General features: G+C 36.0%; 1 protein-coding gene across 3 annotated transcripts in view; it reads right to left on the minus strand.

Moving 5' to 3' along the window:
- The window catches only part of TRPC6 (transient receptor potential cation channel subfamily C member 6), a 125,800-nt gene that overhangs the window by 30,761 nt on the left and 71,647 nt on the right, over nucleotides 1-23,392 (minus strand). For all 3 annotated transcript variants that reach the window (XM_039471132.2, XM_074400468.1, XM_074400469.1), the window contains exons 2-4: nucleotides 18,408-19,182; nucleotides 6,534-6,716; nucleotides 3,967-4,131 (exon numbers count right to left, since the gene is read on the minus strand). In XM_039471132.2, the coding sequence (XP_039327066.1) occupies nucleotides 3,967-4,131; nucleotides 6,534-6,716; nucleotides 18,408-19,182 (1,123 nt within the window). The remainder of the gene's footprint in view (nucleotides 1-3,966; nucleotides 4,132-6,533; nucleotides 6,717-18,407; nucleotides 19,183-23,392) is intronic.

Here is a 23,392-nt window from a genome sequence, read left to right on the forward strand (position 1 = left end):
TCTTTGCGTTGAGAATATTCAATATCCAGTTTATAGAATAATGCCAAAAGAAAGTCTGTACCTGTTCAGTACTGTCACCATTTTTTTCAAATGTTTTCAATCTGTGGTTTGTTAAATCCAGAGATGCAGAACCCACAGATACAGAAGGCCAAAGAATACACACACACACAAACACACACACACACACACACACACACACACACACACACACATACAGAGTTTTAAGCCAATAGATTCTAGGATTGCAGAACCAATCCAAAGTTATTTTGTAAAAATTTGCTGTAAAAAAAAATGTTGAGATGAGATCACCTACTAAATTGATTCAAAGAGTATTTTTTGTTTTTGTTTTTTTTAGATCCTTTTAAAATATAATTCTCAATCAAATGATGGCAAAATTAAAACAAATGGTAGAAAAAGTAAGTTTAATTGTCTTCTGCCTATTGTCCTTCCCTATTTTTCTTTTTAAATATAAATGGTTAAAAATAAACATCAATGTTATATTTCCATGATGTGTTATACATACAATTTTAATTCTATATTTTATGTATTATTTATTTTAACCAAATATTAAAGCAAATAAAAATGTATTTCAAGAATCCCTATCTTTCTCATGGGATAATCCATTATAAATCCTAAACCATTTTTTTAAATTCTCAATTTATTTGACTGTTTTGGGAAACATGGGATTAGGGACAATGACTGCTAGCGAAATTCATGAAAAACTTATTTATCACCTGCCTGGTTCCAGAAAGAATAAGAAGCAGCCTTCAAGGACATCATACAGTAAAGCATAAGTTAAAGTAGAACCAAATAAATACATAAATTGAAAACATGAGGTTGGGGACATAAAATGGAGTTGAAATAAAACTATCTACATTAGAATGAGCCACAAATCTGAAAACTCTGGAACCTTAGTTTAGCTGTCCTGGACACCTCTAAAGTCAGTCTTCAATTTTCAGGGCAGGGTGTCTGATCTGTGTGCCTCCCCGCTACCTGGCTTCCCATTTTTCTCCACTGGCCTACTGACCTTTACATCATATTACTCTTCCTTTATTTTATTCTAAAGGGAGTATCAATCCAGGCATTTTCTTCCGCTTATTAAAAGTCTCAGGGTATTTTTTGGTTTGTTTGTTCATGGTTTTTTGTTTCGTTTTGTTTTGCTTAGCAACCAAAAAGCTGGTTGCCTAGAAACTAAAATGGGCATGTTTGAAACCTCACAGCCTTTACTTTTCTTACAAAAACTGGGAATTGCATTTCTCTTTAAACTAAGGGCGACTTGGGCATCTCTCACTAGACTTTAGGAATTAAAGCAAGTTACCCTTTTTAGTAAAAAACTACAAAGGAGGAGAGCTAGATGAAGAAATTGAACAACTGATGTACCTGGAAAATGGCTGAGGATAAGGACTGAAATAAATACCTGTCTTGAAATATTACATGTCATACTCTCTTTAGGTATTTATTGATGACTAAATACCTAGCTACCCAATACTACCAAGAAATGAAAAAGGTTGAGACTAGCTTAAACTAAAACGATTTGAAATTGCAGAGTGACTATTTTTATCGTAATGAGCAAAAATAATTGATATTTGGACTACAGTATAAGAAAGAGAGCAAGTGAAAACAAAAGAAATTTTGGAAAGGCGAAAAAAGAAAACCAACTTTTGTTTCCTACAGCAAAATAAACTTTAAATAGAAATACGGACTCACTCAGTCACAGTGCATAGGCCTGCAATTTGATCTTATTAATGTTCATGGATACATTGGAAAATCCAAAATATTTTAAATACATTTGGAATAAAACCACCAATTTAGCTGAAGCAATCTCCTCCCACAAAAAAAATCCTGTGGCCTATAAAGCATATTTATGTTTGTTGCAAATGGAAAATTATAAAATAGGTTTTATTGTCATGCTTCAAAGAATAAAATAGTAAACAGTAAAATAGGTTTTGGATAGGAGAAAAAAAAATACCTTGATAGCATCCTTTTAATTTGATTATTAGCCTCAATGTTCATAAACAAGGATGGAAAACAGATACCAGAAAGAAATACGACCAGGGAAGAAGAAATAGTAAAGGAAGTCAGTTTAATTAGAATTCAATCAAAATTTAAGAAATTCAATCAAAATTTAAGAAACTCTAAGGATTGCCAAAGATAGTCTGTGTCAAAGCACAAGGCACTCTGGAAGATATTATGCTTTCTAACACACTGGTTATGGACAAGGAAAATTATTCAGTTTAGGAAAGAGATTATAATTTAATTGGTCACAGAATGAGAACAGGTGTAATTCAAAAACTCCCCCCAGTTTAATTTAGTTTAAATCTCAGATGACTCAGGAAATATAAGGAGAAGAAGAACAAAGACACTACCTACACAGATAAAACTTATATTCGAGTGAGGATGGTTTAGAAATGTGTTTGTCTAAATTTAAGGGTTATCAGTGCAATTTTGTTACATGAATAAACTGCATAGTGGTGAAGTCTTGGCTTTTAGTGTACTAATCACTCAAATAATACACATTCTACCCATTAAATAATTTATCACCACCTGTTCCTCTTCTGCACCCCCACTTTTCTAAGTCTCCAATGTCTATCATTTCACACTCTTTGTCCATGTACACACGTTATTTTTCCAGGCAAAAATCTGTCATTTCTATTAAAAAGGGGAAAAATTTAACTCTCTAGATGAAAATCTGTACTATAGATATCATTTCTAGTAAATTGCACTGTTTTCATTTTGTTTTCTTCGTTTATATTTTATGTATCTAAGATATCAAATTTTGGCCTTATAATTTTTAAGGGAAAAATATCCATGATGATGGATTTTAATCTCATGAGAAAATGTCCAGTTTCCCGTAGTTCCTGTCATCATTACTAGAAATAATTATGTTTCCACTGTCTAAAAGGCTTTGCACAAGCTTTCTAGCATGAGTCACTTTGAACAGTCCTTATATGGCTAAAACACCACTTATATTACCAAGTAATTAGAAAACAATATGTTAGTAATAGTGATGTTTGTGTTTGCGCCTACATATTATGAACGTTTGAAAATGAATCATGCCGATGTTTAAGCAGGGGAAGTGACCCTACTGATAAGTTCTTTCTACATAGCACATTAATAGCCAGCAGACATTTAGACACTAAGCTTCAGAATTATTTCAATCTGCTTCTCAGAGTTCAACAGATCCAGGAATGTGGCTTCAAAAACATGAAGAATAGGCTTGTTAGCAATGCAGGACACAAATTCCTCTACTTGTTAACAATGATAGGTCAATATTTCTCAAACCTATCCTGTCACACTAATGAAAGGCTAGATCCATCTGAACAGAGCATTTTTACCGAAGTCTGGGCAGATAGCTTTTGCTAAGAAAATAGGCTATTTCTGCTGTCAGGTTCTGGTGTACTTAGTCCCTAAAATACATACATATATTCTTTACCGAAATAAGTATTAATTAGTATTTACATGATGGCCTTTCATTTAAGATTTATCTGGTCATATTCGCTAAAATAAATATAAGACAAAACTTTCATCTCAAATTTTGCCAGAGGAAAAACAGAAAAAGTGTTCAACTTTTAGGATGTCATTTGAAATACATGCTCAATGGTACTATGACCTCGTTAAGATATATAAAAGTATTTGCATGGATGTACATAGAGAAAAGAGTCAAAGAAAATAAACAAATATAGTTACTGAGTTTTCCTTCACACATTAACAGTGGTGATATCACAGGTGAATTTCAACTTTTCCATTTTTTTGTTTCCTACAGAAAATACGTATTATTCTAAAATATTAAAAGTAATAAAAATAAATATTTAAACTCAAACAAGTATTAGTTTGTAATATTACAAACAATAAAGATTACTGAAACTCATCTATAACTCCCTGAAATTTTCATTTTGGAGATAAGATTTTTCCCCACGTAAGACATACTTCTGGTAGATAATAGAGGTCCAGGCTTCACATACATACCTTGCTGCATGGAGCAAACCAGTAAATCAGAGCCAGGAAGGGCAGTCCAATGGCAACAGCAAGGACCACAAGGAACTTGACCACCATTGTCTGCTGTCGTAAACCAGAAAGATTCTCATACCAGATGGAGAGAAGTTGCTGTTGGCAGTTCGGGTGAGCTACAAACTAGCAGGGAAGTGACGAAACATTTAACAGTTTGATTAAAGAAAGGTTCAGCATAAACAATTTTCATGTGTTCTAATAGTTCCATGCTTTCTGATGAAATACAGTTAGAATTAAAGAGCAAACATAAAACATTAGAACCTTTTGCCATTTGCTTGTTGCCATGTATTTTACATAAATTTGAAGATTTCAATTTATTGAACTTTTCCTTTTTGACTAATGAGCTTTCTTTCAAAGCATAGAAAAAAATTTAATTCAATATTATAAAAAGATTATGTTTTACATAGGGCTTTTATGATTATACAGTTTTTCATCTAGAAAGATATATTAACTCAGTTGCCTAAATTATTTTTTAAAAAAACCACCTTTCCTGCACTGACCTAAAATGTCACCCATTTTATACTAAATTCCCATTTGTATATGGGTCTGTTTCTGGACAGCCTATTCTGTTCTATTGATCTCTCCTTCTATTCTTGTGCAAAATCTCTTTTAATTAAGAAGCCTTTAAATTTCAACATTTATTTTTTGAGGGAATTTTTTTTAATTCTCATATATTTATTTTTACAACTGAGCCATACATATGGCAGAGTTATTTAATATACAAAAAGCAATATCCCAAAATAAAAATTGGTAAAGAATATTAAAAGGTTATACAAAGGACAGATTATACAAAAGAACTACAAGTGCATCTTAAGGTTGGTTAACCTCAAAGGTAATTAAAACAAGATAAAATGTTTATCCACTCACAATGGTAAAGTTGGATAATATCATTGTGGGTGAAAGAAATAAGCCCAGTCACACGCTGTTGGTGTGTATGGAAACTGGTATACCATTTTTGAAGGGAAACCTAGCAAATATTCGGAAAACTACAACTAAAAATTTGACATATTAATTCCACATCTAAGAACTTTTTTTTTATTTATTTTATTTTATTTTATTTTTTTTTTGAGACGGAGTTTCGCTCTTGTTACCCAGGCTGTAGTGCAATGGCACGATCTCGGCTCACCACAACCTCCGCCTCCTGGGTTCAGGCAAATCTCCTGCCTTAGCCTCCCAAGTAGCTGGGATTACAGGCACACACCACCATGCCCAGCTAATTTTTTGTATTTTTAGTAGAGACTGGGTTTCACCATGCTGACCAGGTTGGTCTTGATCTCTTGACCTCGTGATCCATCTGCCTCGGCCTCCCAAAGCGCTGGGATTACAGGCTTGAGCCACCACGCCTGGCCTAAGAATTTTTGTTTACAGGTAAGTCATGCAAGTAAGCAAGCTATATGAACAAATATGTTTGCTGCATAAAAAATAAACAAAAATGTAGTAACAAAAATCTGAAAATTATAATAAACATCCCTAAATAGTAAACAGATTAAATGAATATAATGAGATAACAATGCATCCTTTAAGAAGATCAAGTGGACATTTATTAACTCATAGGTGAAGTTGTCCAAGAAAGAAATTTGCATTGAGAAACATAACAATGGTTCCTTATTCTTCATTCAGAAGTGGAAAAATGGGGATGAGACATGTTTATAGTATTTGAAAACTTATCATAGGCATGTATTACTTTTATTAGAAAAAATCTACCTTTAAAAGCATTTTTATTTTTTATTTATTTACTTACTTTGAGACACAGTCTCACTCTATCACCCAGCCTGGAGTGCAGTGACATGAACTTGGCTCACTGCAACCTCTGCCTCCAGAGTTCAAATGATTCTCCCACCTCAGCCTCCCAAGTAGCTGGGACTACAGGTGCACACCACCACATCCAGCTAATTTTTGTAGTTTTAGTAGAGACAGGGTTTCACTATGTTGCCTAGGCTGGTCTCCAACTGCTGATCTCAGGTGATCCACTTGCCTCGGCCTCCCAACGTGCTGGGATTACAGGCATGAGCCACTGCGCCTGGCCAACTTTTTTAAAGATATCTCATATAATCTAAGAAAGTAGAGAATGAGGACAATGCTTGAAGACAGAGACCAAAAATGTTTCACAATCGAAGATGCAGCTGGAGGAAAGTCTAACGCAGTAAAGAAGAAATTGAAGGCATTATTTGAAAACAGCAACAAATGGGATAATGGAGTCGAGTCTCAAATGGTAACGTTCTTGTCTTATAACAAATATTTTAGAATTTGGATACATGAAGTCATTGTTATAGCATTAGCCCAGTCAAAGAAAGTGGCAATCCCTGCAAAGTTCTGTTTCAATACGTCTAGATTTTAAAGACTGGCATTTAGCATAGGTAAAGTGCCTCACAACTAGTACAGATGCTTCTAATTTGTTAGAGAATCTGCCTAGTACAACCGTCAATTAGAAAATTCCAGCTCAATCTAACAATATCAACCCTTTATCCTTATTTAGCACCAACAAGAACCAAAATAATGTAAACGGGCTTCATGCCTGACCTTACTTTTTTGACTTCGTATTTAATGGCAAGTTTTAAACGGCTGAGATTTGGGCGACCATGATCACCACTCTGGAGCGTTTCAACATCCCCATTCAGAATGGCCTCGACTTCTTCTGTGTTTCTGCACAGATCAAGGAGTCCAACAACAAAGTCTTTGCACTGTACTGATAGTTTTTTGTAGTCATTCTAGGGAAGACAAAGCAAAACAAAAGCAATAATGTAGAAGCAGCACATTTTACTATGCTTCAGAGACTTGAAGGATTTTACACTTCAAGAGAAACATTCTATTATTTGTTCTACTGTTCATTTATCATATTTCAATTGCTGTTTCTGCTGACCAGTAAAATATCTTAGCACATGAATATTTTCTTCATACCCTCAAAAAGGAAATTTGTCTAAAGCATAATCAAAGTTATTTAAAAAAGAGTATGCTGGCTGGGTGTGGTAGCTCCCACCTGTAAAACCCACAATTTTGGAGACCGAAGTGGGCAGATCTCTTGAGCCCAGGAGTTGGAGACCAGCCTGAGCAACATGGCAAAACCCTGTCTCTAAAAATTACAGAAAAAATTAGTCTGGAGTGGTGGTGTGTGCCTGTAGTTCCAGCTACTTGGGAGGCTGAGATGGAGATCACTCAGGGAGGTTGAGGCTGCAGTGAGCCATGATCATCCCACTGCCACTCCAGCCTGGGCAAAGTGAGACCCTGTCTCAAAAAAAAGCCTATGTTGTACTAAACTCACCTGTTGATTCAGAAGAAATATACAATAACCAACTTTTTCCACAGCATGATCATAGGACTTTGCATACATCAGCTCCTTCGTGGGCACAACTTCATCAGTTAGGCACACAACATACATTTAACGGGTCTTCGGAAGACCTTGTAAACTGTGTTGATAAACTTGAACAGCACAGAACATTGGAAAGGTTCCAGAGAAGAGCAAGCACATATCTATTTAACAGATTTTCACTGAAGAACTTTATATTGCAGCCACATGGTCAAAAGATGAAATCTAGACATAGAGTCTACAATTTGTGACTCTTTAGAGAAAAGAAAGTTTAATCAAAGACTGTTGTAGTTTGTTGCTAGCTATCTAATACTCTATTGGGAAGACTAAAATCGTGCAGGTCACATTCAGATTACCATAAACTCATATCATATTTCTATGTGGCATCAATTTACATCTTCATGCATGCCTTTCTAGTATTCCCTCCGTTTATTTTCTTGCATTGTGACTACCTATAACCAAATCAAGAAATCCTGTTAGATAGAGTAGTGGTGTTCAATCTTTTGGCTTCCCTGGGCTACACTGGAAAAAGAATTGCCTTGGGTCACACAAAAAGTACACCAACACTAATAATAACTGATTAACTTAAAAATTTTTCACAAAAAAATCTCTATGTTTTTAGAAAATTTACAAATTTGGGGCTGCATTCACAACCATCCTGAGCCACATGTCTGACCCACATGTCCTTGGGCTGTGGATTGGACAAGCTTGAGCTAGAGCTTGTTGTATTGCAGATGGATGGTATTATCTCATTTAATCTTTACAATTGCTCAGGTTGAAAATCATGCAGCTAGTAAGCACCAAAATCAAGCTTTAAACCTAAATCTGCTTGGCCCCAAACCTTCTTGCTTTTGAGATAATGCCACTTTATCTCTCTTGTTTGTAGAGTGCTTTTCTACCTTGATTTTTGAAACAACTGAGGGGACAAGCAGGAAAAATACTGTTCCCATTTTACATATGAAGAAACTAAGGTTCTCTGAAATCACACAACTTCAATGACAGACTTTTATCTTAAACACAGTGCTGCAGATTTAAAGTCAGTTGCCTCCTCTTCCTGAAACCAGTGTGTTGTAGGATAAAAAGATTTCCTTGGAGATATCAAGAGAAATGTATGTGATTCTGGATGTCAGTCAATAAGGCCATAATTGGGGGCAGTCTGTATGGAGAACAGGTTAATTCTGAGTTTGTGTAAGGTATCTCCTTGGGCTCCTTTCTGTAAATCATGCTGAAAGTGAATTTCAGTACATTTTAGTAACTGTTAAACAGGCTACAATTTGCTAAACTGCAGGTCTAAAAAGATTCCAGAAAAGCAAATTAATAAAGCAAATTTTGTCTTACCTAAGAATGGCTCAGACTACTTACAAACAGATGTCTGGGCAGATAGTATATAGAGAGTTTTAAGGAAACAGCTTTGCCCATCTTTTTTTTTTTTAAATGGAGTCTTGCTTAGTCATCCAGGCTACAATGTACACCCAGGCTAGAGTGCAGTGATGCGATCTCGGCTCACTGCAACCTTCACCTCCCCTGTTCAAGCGATTCTTGCACCTCAGTCTCCTGAGTAGCTGCGATTACAGGAGTGTACAACTGCATCCAGCTAATTTTTGTATTTTTAGTAGAGATGGGCTTTTACCATGTTGGCTATATAAAAGAGTCTATTAGGGCCATGGGGCACACTTTTAGATACAGAGGTCCATATTTATCTGTGTCCACTATACTATAGTATAGTACAGTAGTTAGGACTTGGTTCTTTAGATCTGGATATACCTGTAATCAAATCCCAACTCTTCTACTAATGAGCCATGTGAACCTTTAATAAGTTAGAACCAGTCTATGTGGTAGGGGTTCTTATTACTCTCATTTTACAAATGAGAAAACTGAGGCTCAGTGAGATTAAGTAAGTATTAAAGAGATTATGCATGCCAAGGGCTTAGCATGGGTGTGAGCATTTAGCAAGCATTGGATAAAGTGTAACTACTTTATTTTTTATCATCAAAGATAAGATCTGAAAACTGGCCATTTCTTGACATTCATAAAATACCATAGAGCTAAGACAAAATTTAATGCACCTTGCTTCTTTTGAATGTAGAGCTCAATTATAGTGAATTCTTAGTCCTTTTAAAGCCAACAAAGTAATTGTCAAAATCAGTGCTCTCTAGAATTCTAAGAAAGTTCAGATATATTTAGATATTGAAAACAAAGTGCAATTATTCAAAAGTAGGTAACACTTTTTTAAAGCAGAAACCACATGGACTGAAAAGTAAAGTGCAAGAGCTTTGTGGTATTTAATACCTTAATCTATAATTTTTTGTCCAACTCATCACTAATTCCTAAGACATTTTCTTAAGCAAAAAACCTATTTAGGAGAGAAAGAAAGAAGACTACGATTTCAGAAATACATACTTTTTTTCTACTCAGGAAATCACTTACAAATGTTTTCATATTTTAAGTTATAAACATTACTATTAATTCATATTTTAAGTAACTGACATGCAAACTCACTCAAATAAAATGTTGGTGGTAGTTTATTAGCCAGAATGCAGCACTACAATTTTGGTTACTTGAGAGGAAAAGTGAAGCTGATGGGCTGACTATATTCTGGGTCATGTCTTTGAATCACACACCTACACCATGCATTCATTAATCAGATATGGGTGCTTGCCTATTTACCTTTGAAAAGTTGAAAAGAGTTAACTGATAGTGGGCTAATAAAACACAGTTTAGAAACTATTTTTTAAAAACCCTATTAAAATGATCCTTTCAAAGGATCCTCTTAGTTGAATGTTACATAATAGATGTTATGATTTGTGATTTTAATCTCTGGCTCTTTCTATATAAAGAATGAGGTTTACTTCATAGAAATGAACAGGGTAGAGAAAAATGCATGCCTTGATTCTCAGTAATCTGCTGTGTGGGCCCTGGAGATGGAAGACATGGGTTTGAAGCTTACTAGCTATGTGACTTTAGATCAATGATTTAATCTCTTAAAGCTTCTAACTCTTGTGTTTAAAATGGGAATAATATTAGTACCCACAAATTAGGATTGCTGTGAAAATTATACAAGATAATGAATGCCAAGTTCCTGGCACAGGGTAGTACAGATGATTGATGATTATTATTGTTTATTTCACAAACAGTATCCAGCTCTTCACAGTTAGCCATCACAAAGCTATGCTATCAAATATAAAGTCATGTTGAAATTCCTGGATATTATCTGCAAACATTGGAAATAAAACTATTCATATATTTTCACAACAAATAGTTTATGCACAGCACTGTGATTGATACTACTCTCTAAGATGGCAGTTTGTAAAATGAGATTATGTATGTGAAGAGTAAGCGTTTTCATCTCTTCCTCCTCACAGTCAGCAGCAGAGGCACTGACACTCAAGAACTATCTGAGACTGGGTATTTATAAAAAAGAGGGGTTTAATTGGCTGATGTTCTATGGGCTATACAGGTTTCTGCTTCTGGAGAGACCTCAGGAAACTTACAATCATGGCAGAAGGAAAAGGGGAAGCAAATAACTTATTCACATGGCAGCAGGAGAGACAGAGAATGAAGGGGGAAGTGTCACACACTTTTAAACCATCAAATTTCATGAGAACTCACTCACTAGCCTGAGAACAACAAAGGAGAAATCCATCCTCATGATGTGGTCATCATCCACCTGGCCTCTCCTCCAATTCTACATGAGATTTGGGCAGGGACACAAATCCAAAGCATATCAATAAGATAAGTGTATAACACTATGATATATACAATGTTGCATTGGCCAACCATTCTCCTTGGGGCCAAGTATAACTCTGGGGCTCTCTGCTCCTCAGAATAATTGTCACCAGATGGCACAATGATCATGGAGCTCTGTCACAGCTGATGTAGTGATGATTAACAGGCATTTATAAAGCATCTACTATGTGGGGTTGTGAGGACATAAAAGTTAATCAGACACTATTCTATAGAAAAGGTAAAAATAAATGGAATAAAATTTCACAACAAGAATTGAAGAAAAACATTTCCCTAGATATGTCAGACTTTTTCTATTGATTGTTGCCATCAGGAGTGGCCACTTAGTTAACTTAATATAGTGTTTGGTTACATGCACTTAATACAATGTCTGGTTAGCTTTTACTCTTCCCTTTGCACAAGAATCTTCAGGTTCCAATGAAACTACAAAGCTTGGAGAGCAGCAATGAAGGTAAACAGGAGGTTTCAGGGGATGGGGTTGCTCATCAAGCAAACTGTTGCACTTAGTTCCCTAACTTTTGACTTGTCATAAACCTACAATCTTGTGAGAATGAGATTTTCTCTGCCCATGTGTTTCGAACTACAATAGGAAATTCAAAGACAAGAACCCACATACTCACATCCCCGAATCACTTTACTGCATTTATTTGTTTACATTTCTACCTCTCTTGAATAGACCAAATATCCTTCAAGACAACGATTATGTCTTACTCGTCTTTGAATCCTCCCAACCTAACATGGTGGGAGGCATGTAGCAGGTAATCAACACATTTTGCCAACTGACGTAAAGAAAGGAACATAGCTGGGTTACAAAGCACACCTGGATTTGAATTTCTGCCCTGCCACTTAAATTACTATATGACCTTGGAAAGGTTATTTCATTTGCTGGACTTCTAATTTCACCTCATTAAGGACAACTTAAATTCTGCTATAACATAGAGTGTAAATAACAGAATAATTCATAAAGCTCACCTAAGGCACACTGTCTTCTTCCTCTTTCATCAGAATCCAAGCCCTGCACTTCTGGAGCTATGATTTTTGCCTTGCAGACTACTTCACATGTAAGTGGCACCCTTTACCACCCTGTTAAGGTCTGATAATGGTGACACCATCTTTGTACCAATAAAAAGTACTTTTCAAAGCAGCTATTTTCTTGGAGGATAGTTACCTTTTGGATATTATACACTAGAACATAGCAACTGTTTTAAAACAGGCAAGGCAGGAGTTTCTCTACCCTTCCTCTGTCTCAGAGTCAGCAGCAGAGGCATCTGGTGGGCCATGTACACATCACATGCAGACCTCTAGGAAGATGTAAAGGAGCTGGAAGACCTCCAGAAAAGCTCTCTATCCAGAAGGACAGAGAAGAGGACAATTCCTGCTGTATGTAAGAGGGCATTTTTTTTCTTTTTTATTTTTCTTTAAGTCCTAGGACACATGTACACAATATGCAGGTTTGTTACATAGGTATACATGTGCCATGGTGGTTTGCTGCACCATCAACCTATCATCTTGGGTTTTAAGGCCTGCATGCATTACGTATTTGTCCTAATGCTTTACCTCCCCTTGCCCCCCAGCTCCCGACAGGCCCCGGTGTGTGATGTTCCCCAAAAGAGGGGATTTTTAAGAGGAATAAAAGGAAACATTGTGTGTGATTACAAACAACCTAAAAGGTAAACAGGTTCAAAAAAAGGAGATTAGAGACATAAGTCATGGGCACATATCGAGATACTAAAAAGAACTTAAGAATTCTGCGGAATCTATTTGTGGACAAGACCATCCCTGGTATTTATCTCCTTGTCTTTAAGTCTGTTGTCCCTTATTTGAATTAAAACTCAAGTCAAGGAAAGAAACCAAGAGTTTTTGCTGTCCTTCTCTGGTATCAAAACCAGTCAGTTTTGGGTTTTCTATTTTTTACTGATTTTCTATGTGTTGTCAATCTTAACCCAATTTTTAGTTTAAGATGGCTGAGGTCTCATGTTACCAAAGCCTCAAACAATATATAAAGATTCAATATAAAAACTGAAATAGAATGGGTAAAAAGTTATGTTTTTCTCCATTTTCTTTAAAAACCTGCAACTCCCCAACATGTCTTGATTTTCGTTTTGTTCCTGTGGCTCCATCTAATAGTTATATTTCTCTGCTGAGGTCTGGTTTCACCTCTGCTTAGAACCAGCTACACATGTAGTGATATGAGTAACAAAAAACTGGCTTAGAAGGTTCAAGGCACAGGCTAAAATTACCTCAGAAACCCAGGAACATCTCCCATTTTCTCTTTTGTTAATGGACTATGGGTTATTGTAGTAGGGGATAATTTGGAAGGAACTTAGAAAAGCAGGCTGTATATTGGAGCTTACAGAAGCTTTACGAAAAGTCTCATTCTCTGACTGTCACAAAATAGATTGTCTTCAATTGGAGGTACACGAATGCTTTCCAAGGGGCTGTAGAATATTGATAATTTTTAGGGAATCAATTTGCAGATCTCACACTTTCCCAAAATGTATGTCCTTGAAAATAGATCTTCTGCTCTTTTAAAAAAGTAATTCCTCACTCTCACCCACTCACTCCTGTAGCAAACAAAAGAGAGTCCCCCTTTTACACTATCCAAGTTCTATAAACCCTGAAGGGCTTCCTGTATTTCCTGGAATACACATTTCTGCTGAAGATGAAGCTTACTGATAAAAATGCAGCACCTTGGCTCTTGCTGGGCTGTTCCAATTTCAGATGTAGAGTGCGGGATAGAGACAGAAAAAAGAACCATTTGTAATGACTTCACCTCTTCATTTGCTGACAATATCAAAGAATGAATGCTTCTTGAGTGAGAGTCCAGAAAGAGTTAAGCAAAGACAGCATCAGTAGGGAATACTGAATACCAAACAATACTTTGTCATGTATTTAAATGTAAATGATTCCTTTATATTATTCTTAATATCTTTCAGATGTATCATTAGCTAGAAAAAAAAGTATCTCAAACAGGCAAGGCAGAAAACTTAGTGAGAGTGATTCTTTTAAATGTGACTTGGAATAGTTTACAGAACCCAAAATTTCTGCAGGATGATGGTCAAAACTCATGGATAAAACTTTTATGTGATTTCTTTCCAATTTAGTATTTGTAATTCAGTAAGATAGTTATCAAGTCATATCTAGAAATACTTATTTCAACTATAATTTATCCTCTTTTAATTTATTCCATAAAATCTTTAATAATTTATATGTCATATAAACAAAGTCTAAAGTAACATACTGGCTGCCATACCAACTAATTTTTAGCTACACATACACAAACACACACACACACACACACACACATATATATATATTGCATATATGTAAATAGTGTATATATATATATACACACACACAATATAAAATGTGTGTATATATATACATGCACATTTTTCTTTCATTAAATACATAGCAAAAGTGTGAACATTCTTAATACCACTAAAAATACATCCAATAAGAATTGTGTCATATAGTTAAAATTTTTCAAAATGTGCACATATTATTTTTAGCAACTCAGTTCATTTTTATAGTTTTTGATTACATATATCAATAATAGATATAATGATAACTCTTTTCAGAGTATGTTCAATATCTAAAGCCTTTTAACAACAGGAAAAGAAACCAAATTCTAAAATTTTATATACATGTGTGCGTTATATATATTTTATTTATAAATGATATATATGTTATTATTTATATAAGTGATTTTAAGAGACTTTACAATAAAAAGATGTAATGCTAGGAATGACATTTGTGGAGGAATTGCACTGAAAATAGGTTATATTCTCTGCTGAGGTCTGGTTTCACCTCTGCTTAGAACCAGCTATACATGTAGTGATATGAGTAACAAAAAACTTTGGCTTAGAAGGTTCAAGGAGTAAAAGGAAAGATGCAGCCATTCTGAACATCCAAGAAGAGGTTGTTTGCTTAGTTATGGTGGGCATGGAAGCATTATAGCATTTAAAGTCCTTTGGATATAGCTGAAGGAACAATCGAAGAGTTCTATTCTTAAATGGCAATATGCACACCATGCAGAAGTCATATTCCTTAAAAATATTTGTACCTATAAAAGACAAAAAATATATCAATTTTTAAATGTGCAAATGAACACAGAATTTTTTGAACATCTTTCAGACGGAAAGGGAGGAAAAAAAATAAGACCATGGGCAGGGAGGATCTCCTGTGGCCAATACAATCTCTCAGGTCCCTGTGAGGCTGAGCAGGCCTATGCCATCCAGCCTCAGTGACTTTTATTTTCTGAGACTCTCAGGGAGCTATTTAAAAAGATTTTTTTTAAAAAGACTGAAAGGCTATGTGCAGGCATGTTTACAGTATATCAGTGTTTATTTCTTGATGGCAAAATTAGGAATGATTTAAAAAACTTTCTTCCTTTTTATATTATTATTTGTAACATGGCTATGTGTTATTTTAAAGAAAGAAAAAAGAAGTTATTTTTAAGGGTATATGCAGCAGACTTAGGAGCAAACCTCAACTCAGAGATGCCAACTTCTCTAGTCCTGTAAGATCCCACCCTGCTGTCGCCTGAGGCTGGGATGCTGGGATGCTGGCAAAAGGGTTAGTGCCACAGTAGTCATGGGTCCTTGGGGAATGGGATTTCCCTGTGAATTTATACACAAAGGCAATGGAGCTTCATCCTCACATGCGGCTGTTCTTTCGTCTGCTGTTCTAACTAATTTCAAAGAAGAAGATTTGTTTTAATGCTTGATACCTGGCAAGGAAGAAACCTTTTCTTGTTTCTTGTTTTTGTAAAAAGTCCTTAAAAATCAAGCCAGTAACTGTCCTTTCTCCTTGTGCAATAATTTTGAGTCAGGTTTCTAATTATAAAATTTGTCAAGTTCTAGAACATACTTTATAAAAGCATTTTTTAAACTGCTACTCTTGTTTAACAGTAATCTACCTTTTCAACGTTTTTTTTTTTTTTCTTTTTTTTTTTAGAAGGAGTCTTGCTGTTGTCACCCAGGCTGGAGTACAGTGGTGTAATCTTGGCTCACTGCAACCTCTGCCTCCCAGGTGCAAGCAATTCTCCTGCCTCAGCCTCCTGAGTAGCTGGGATTACAGGCACCCACCACCACACCCAGCTAATTTTTGTACTTTTAGTAGAGGCGGAGTTTCACCATGTTGGCCAGTCTGCTCTCTAACTCCTGACCTCAGGTGATCCACCTGCCTCGGCCTCCCAAAGTGCTAGGATTACAGGCATGAGCAAAAGAGATTTTTAAAAAACAATAACATACTCCTAAATACATTTATGTTTTCAGTTAGATTTATCTTTTCTTTGCTTTGAAACCTTCACAGAGGCAGGGCATTATCAAAAAGGTATGCTTGTTCAGAGGCTCTAAGTAACTGCTAAAGATAATGAAGCTAATAGAGAAGCATAAATGGGAGGAAAATGCCTAATCTATATACTTCTCACCGATGAGAGCAGAAAGAAGGCTGTGATAAACAGGGAAAAGAATGTCCATATCTTTACATCTTCATCATCGTATGAGGCCTCAACATTTTGCAATGCATTTAGGGACCATGAAGAGTTCACATCCTGGTTGGATGTGGTTCTTTCCCTCTTTGAGCCACTAGCCTGCTCTGTACTCCGTGAGGTCATACCTAACATGATAATTACTACACACAGATCTTTTCTATTACCTTGGATTATAAACTAATTGAGGACATGATTGCTGACTGAATTGTCTTTGTATTTTGTACTACCTTGCCATCCTTATTGTCAACTATCCCTAATTAAAAAAAAAGGGGGGCTCAAAAGGTGTAGGTAAATGGATTAATGAACAAATAAAGAATATAATAGTTTTCTGTGGTTTAGAGAAATCGTGTAAACAAGGATACAGTAAAGGAAACAAGAAATTAAGAAGTGAAATTAATCAAAATTAGTAATATAGATTTTGAGAATGATTAATATTAATCAGAGTTCAAAATGATTTAATTTGAATCAGGTGAACTTCTCTGTGTCCTAGGAGTCAAGTGGAAAGTATTAAGAATCTAAGACAGGGTTGGAAAAGACCATTTGCTTGTCTTGCCCTGTTAGCTACCAGATAGCTGGAGGAAAACACCTTCCTCCACCTTGGGCATTTCAGTGGTCCTTTTCCTCCTCCTCCCCTTTCTGGATAGACAGGACCTGAGGATAGAGGGACACATGACATCTGATACTGAGGTGAAACATCAGTGACAGTGGCACCAAGAAGCTGCCCAGGAAAGATTGGGCTGCGATCCCTCAAGCAGAATAGAAACAAGCCTTCTCACAGCATTCAGAACAGAAAATATAAAACCAATATTCACTTTTGTACAACATTGTACTTGATGAATCCAACCTGTTTCCAACCTGCATTATTTGGTAAAGAAGATAAACACATCATAAATATCAATAACACATGGTAAAAGGTGATGGGCACTAAAAGTTAGATCAGAACTACCTCAAACTGGCAGAGGGAGTTTAGAGATACCTGTGGGGAAGATCTTGGGCTAGGGATGCAAGCTTTCATCATCTCCAAATGTAGCACAGCCATACGGAGAATGGCAGCATCTGACACCATTTGTCTCTCCAGACACCTCTTACTAAGAGATGGACTGCTCAGAGTTCTCATTTCCCACTATTTCATATCTACAATCTTTCGCTTTTGCTGGTACCTTGGCCTAAAATATCTTTTCCCTCATTCTCTGCCTTCCAAAATTTTACTTGTTCTACCATATAGAGCTGAAACGCCATCTTACACACAGCTTTCCTGAAACCTGATAGGAATGAAATATTGTCTTCTCTGAACTTCTACATTATGTTGCTTTTACCTCTACCTGGTAGTTTTGTTTATATTTTTATTCAGGTGAGCATTTGAGCATTTGTCTATCAAGTCAACTGTGACTCCCTTAAGCTTATTCTTCTCTCTGACCTCAACAGCATCTATCACTGTGCTCTGAACGTAGAAATAGTGCTTTATGGGAGAAAAAGCCTGGGCTTTTCAGAGCACAGCATACCTGGATTCTGAACCCAGCTCTGTCATTTCCCATTTGTTGATCTTGGACATTACTGCAACTTTCTATGCCTTCATTTACCCATCCAGACAGGAACTAATAATATCTTCTCAAGGGGGATGGATAAAGATTAGACATAATAAATGTGAAATGTCTGGCAGAGATTAGAGCATCACTAAATGGTAGCAATCACAACTTTTGCTACGATGATTATAATAAAGAGCTTATTGGATAAAGTTATAAAATTACCTAGCATCCACAGTAACTAGGACAGTGCTGAGTACATGGTGGAAGCTGGTAAATATACCTTGACTCTAGCTTGTGGATGGTGAAGTGTCTATTGTTAATGACCTACCTTGAACTCTTTCTCAATATTGGCAAGCACTGCCAGTTCATTGCTAAGTTCTAAAGCCGTCATGACTGGATCTTCACTAGACAATGACAGGTAAGCTGGACTTGCCAGGCCTTTATAGGCATTAATCCTAGATCTGGAGTGGCTAAATGAGTCATGCTTCTGTTTCTGGTTGCAGTCATTGCACTTGCAGAAATAATCATGAGGCCGTTCAATCCTAGCACCCTTCCGCAGGAGGGTATGCACGATTTCATATTCCTGGCAGTGGGCGGCCAGAATGATTGGAGTCACATCATGAGAGAACCGGGTCCCATCTTCATCATAGGCATAAAAATCATCTTGCTGGAGTTCTGATTGGCTAGGACTGGTTGCTAACCTCTTGCCTTCAGCAAAAGCTGGATGACTGAGAATCGCTTCCACAATCCGAACATAACCTTTACTAATGGCTAGAAGCAAAGCATCCCCAACCCGAGAGAGGTTTTCTTTCTTGAGAAGAAGTTCTGTAATTTCCAGATGCTCATTGGCCACTGCCAACTGCAGGGCATTCTGGCCCATGTAATCCACACAGTTAACATTGAGCGAGAGGCATTCTTCTAACATCTTCCGCACCACTGGGATGTTACCATATTCAGCTGCATCTAAAAAGCGTTCCTCCTCTACAGATAGGCTTGTTGAGCGATCACTAAACATGTATGCTGGTCCTCGATTAGCTAACCTTCTCCCTTTCTCACGGAGAACTGTCTGCCGCCGGTGAGCCAGTCTGTTGTCAGATCCCCGGCTGCAATAAAACAGAAAGATTGTAAACAAATCATATTAAGAGCATTTTAGTGTGCCAAATGACCTGCCATTCATCTAATACAATCCTCAAGTATATTAGATGTTGTCTCATCATCTCTAGACCTATTATATTAAAAAATGAAGATGCATTTATTTATTAATGGATTCCAAGAACTTCACGTCTAAGAAAGCCAAGCACTTTGCAGATTTTAACATTCCAATTTGGGGTGGAGACTAGCAATTGCCATAAGCACTCTGTGCCATTCAAATAGAAACTAATGTACATTTCTCAAATATAGATGGTATAGACTTAGGAAAGATGGACTCTCTTATCCATAATCAGTCACCAATGTGATAGAGAATGTAAGACTAATTTTTAAAAAGTAGAGACAATAGAAAATCAATTCAAGTTAACAAATATTTATTGTTAACAAAATATTTATTATCCCTCTGATGCCAAGTCCAGGAACTATATTAGGTCCAAGAAAACCAACATATATATAATATATATATATATATACATATATATATATATATATATATATGCTCTTTCCTGCTTCTGGATCTTCTACTGAAGATCTTCACTAGAAGATCCAGAAGCAGGAAAGATTCAAGTCTTATAGACTAAAGAGAGAGATGGGCAATCAGCACATTGCTTTGTTATCAGCTGTTTAATTATAATGATAAGCCTATAGTGGGGCATCTATCTCAGATTCTGAGAGAAAATGACATGCCGAAAATGGAAGGATGAGTAGAAGTCATGTGAGCGTGTGTTTTGAGAGGATGAGACAGGGGTTGGGTATAGGTTGAAAGTTTTCTCTAGCAGAGGTATCAGCTAGATGTTAGAGTAGAGGTTTCATTAACATGGCCAATAAGTGCTTGAACTCTGTTGTCTCAAAAATCACTGCAAACTGGAGAAAATTGTGATGCAGGTGCCAGGTAGGAAAAAACACTCTTATGGTACAGGAAGTGGTCAGAGCAGTGGCCAGCCTTCAATGCAGTCCTTCAATCTGTGATAAGAAGGGAAAGTATCTGGGTGCTATGGCTCACCCCTATAATCCCAGGACTTTAGGGGGCCAAAGTGGGAAATCACTTGAGCCAGGAAGTCAAGACCAGCTTGGACAACATGGCAAAGCTTCATTTCTGCAAAAAATAGAAAGATTGATGGTGCACGGTGGCACAAGCTACTTAGGAGGCTGAAGCAGAATATCAACTGAGCCCAAGAGGTTGAGGCTGCAGGGAGCCTTGATCATGCCACTGCCCTCTAACCTGGGTGATAGAACAAGATCCTGTATTTTTAAAAAAGCGGGGGGGTGAGTGATTCTTCCTCTCATCAAAATTCTATAATAAATATTTTTTCTTTATTAATTCATAACTTTATGTCTTAAGGTCTTTTGAGCTTGAAGGGATCTCATTACAATTAGATGTTCAACTCCTATTGGTATCACTAACTGAACCCAAAGAAGACATGTTTTGCAGAATTGGGGAAGGGCCAGGTTATAAGGGAGGCTAAAAAGAAAGAAAAGTGTGATAAATGAGTATTATTTCCTCTCTTTACGTATGTTCCAAGATGAACCCCTCTTTAAAAACTGTCACAAACTTCCCAGTACAAAGAGGACAATAAAAAGATCCAAGGACCCCATAAGCCATCTTTCCCTCTAATATAGTCAGGTCTGGAGAACCTTAGTTGCTTTCCCTACTGGTCTTTATCAACCTTGATTCCACATCTCCAGACAATGTGGTCTGTGGCAGTGTGATGGCCAGCAATAGAAAGGAAGATAGTAAAGTTTCAGCAACTCATGGATTTTCTCCTTGGAGGAGCTTGAAGAGTATGCTGCCATATTCCAAATATTTTTTATAGATTTTCATTCAATAGTGATTCCTTTAGCTATCCAAGGCCTCTCTAAAACCAACCAAACTGATGTTTTCTTAAGAGACAACTTTGTAAATTTCAAATAATAATAATAATAATAAATAACATGAAAGGCCAATATCAAGTTATATATGATATGATAATAACTTCTAAAATGGGTCATTAGATAATGTATGTGCAACTTTTATTAATTATAAGGGAACAGTATCTGTTAACTATTTTGTCCTGTAGCTATTACTTTATTTTTAATTCCATTTTAAATTCTATTAGTTATACATGTGCATATTTTAGTTTATTCTCACCATGTCTTGATCTCCAGAAGTAAAACATTTTAATTTAGCTATTTTAGCTGGTTTTTAAAATAATTTTAAATGTTATAATCACATAGCTTTGGTTATATTTTTATTTCTTGATTTTTCAGGTTTGGCATTACCTACGGACTTCCCTTTACAGCACACCCTCACATTTCTCTCTCTCTCTCTCTCTCTCTCTCTCACACACACACACACACACACACACACACATACACACACACACATACATAGACCCCCTTCATGGTTCCTTATTGTTCCAGTATTGTTATATCATGACTATTTTTTAGGTAACTATTTACTGTTTACATTATGACAATGCAAGTGCTAATCATAGCTAAGCAGTATACTACTGTGACTTTCAGGTACAACTTCCATGCAAGCTGAAACCTAGTAGGTAAAAATTCTTTTCATTTGCTCAGTGCTCTATATACATATGACTAATTCAATCAAATTCTCTTCTCCATCAATGTAAATATTATTTTAATATATTCAACATATTATGTGAGTATTTCTTTTTTCAATTTTGGAAAACCTGGACCAGCTGCTGTCTAGACTTAATGCATGTATGTTATCTCTGAATCTTCCCTTTGGTATCATTCCAAGGATTCTCTTTGCTTTGCTTTTGTATTGGGGTCCTTGTTTTCTGTATCCCAGATCTTCCTTTTTCTGAGTGGACTTCGTTGTTCTAGTTCAGGACATCTGCAAACAGCTGACTAATAAAACATGTGTAGGTAAATTTTTAAAGGTGTACGTCTAAAACTGACTTTGTCCTACCTTTAACTGAACTGAGTTTGGCTGGGTAGAGAATTCAAGGTTGAGGATAATTTTGGAGGCCTTGCTCTATTAAATTATAGTTTTGTGGCCATTGAGAAGCCTGATGCAATTTTGATTATGGGTATTTTCTTTGTCTCTGGTGTTCTAAAATTACATGGTTGTTTATTGAAGGGAGTCCCTTCTCCTCCATACTGCTACCCATTTAATATGGGGGGAAAAAAAGTGTTCTTTTCTAAGAAACATTCTTGCCCTATTTATCTGATAATTTTGTTTTTTGCTTTCAATGTACCATTTCTGGAATTCCTTCTTTTTGAATGTTGGACATCCTGGAATTGTCCTTTAATTTTCTCATCTTTTCTCTTATATTTCCAATTATTTATGTTCAACATTGTTTATGATATTCTAGGAAATTTCTCCAACTTTTTATGAAAATTGTTATTATATTTTTAGTTTTCAAAAACATCTTTTTGATTTTCAAATGTTACTTTTTATAAGACTCTTTTGCTTTTAAAGGCACAAAAATTTTCTCTTCTCCCTCTGGAGATGTTAATGATAAAGATTTGTGATGAAGATCATAATTCATAGAACTTAGTCCTGAGTTGCTTTTCTGTGTTTGTTTGCTTTGGTCTCTGTATTTCATAGTAGAATTTTTCCTCCTATATCTAGTGATTCTTAGTAGATTCCTTATGTCTTTTCTAAGAGAGTATAATTTCCTCTTACAAAAACTAGACTGAAGCTAATGTCAGTTTTGGCAAAAGGTGATTCCTGAGTTAGGACTGAGTGAGTTTCTAGAAGAACCACATTATTTCTGAGTTAACAATATGGAAGATGTAGAAGAGACAGATCATCAAGGTTTGTTACATGAGCAACCATCTATCATGTTCCTGCTGAATTCTTAACCCTCTTCCCCTTTCTCTGTCACTTTTCTGGCTTTTACTTCTTATTTTTAGCCTTTTACTTCCTCTCTCTTATCTTCTTTTAACCTCTTTAGTCTTTTACTTCCTCTCTCTTGTCTTCTGTATTCATTGCTTTGCATAGTTTCTATTGCAGACAAGAGGAAGTTCAAAGATTGGGAGAGAGACAGTATCTTCCAACATGGAGAATACTTTGAAAAAGAAAAAAATGTAAAATTAAGGGAAAAACAAAATAGGATCAAGCATCTATAAAAGTAAGATGAAAGTACTAGGAGTGAGAACCTGCAAGAAAAGTTCTCACATAACTAAAATAATGACAAAAAATTGACACAAAAT

The sequence above is a fragment of the Saimiri boliviensis genome, chromosome 6, assembly GCF_048565385.1.
Source record: "Saimiri boliviensis isolate mSaiBol1 chromosome 6, mSaiBol1.pri, whole genome shotgun sequence".
Lineage (NCBI taxonomy): Eukaryota > Metazoa > Chordata > Mammalia > Primates > Cebidae > Saimiri > Saimiri boliviensis.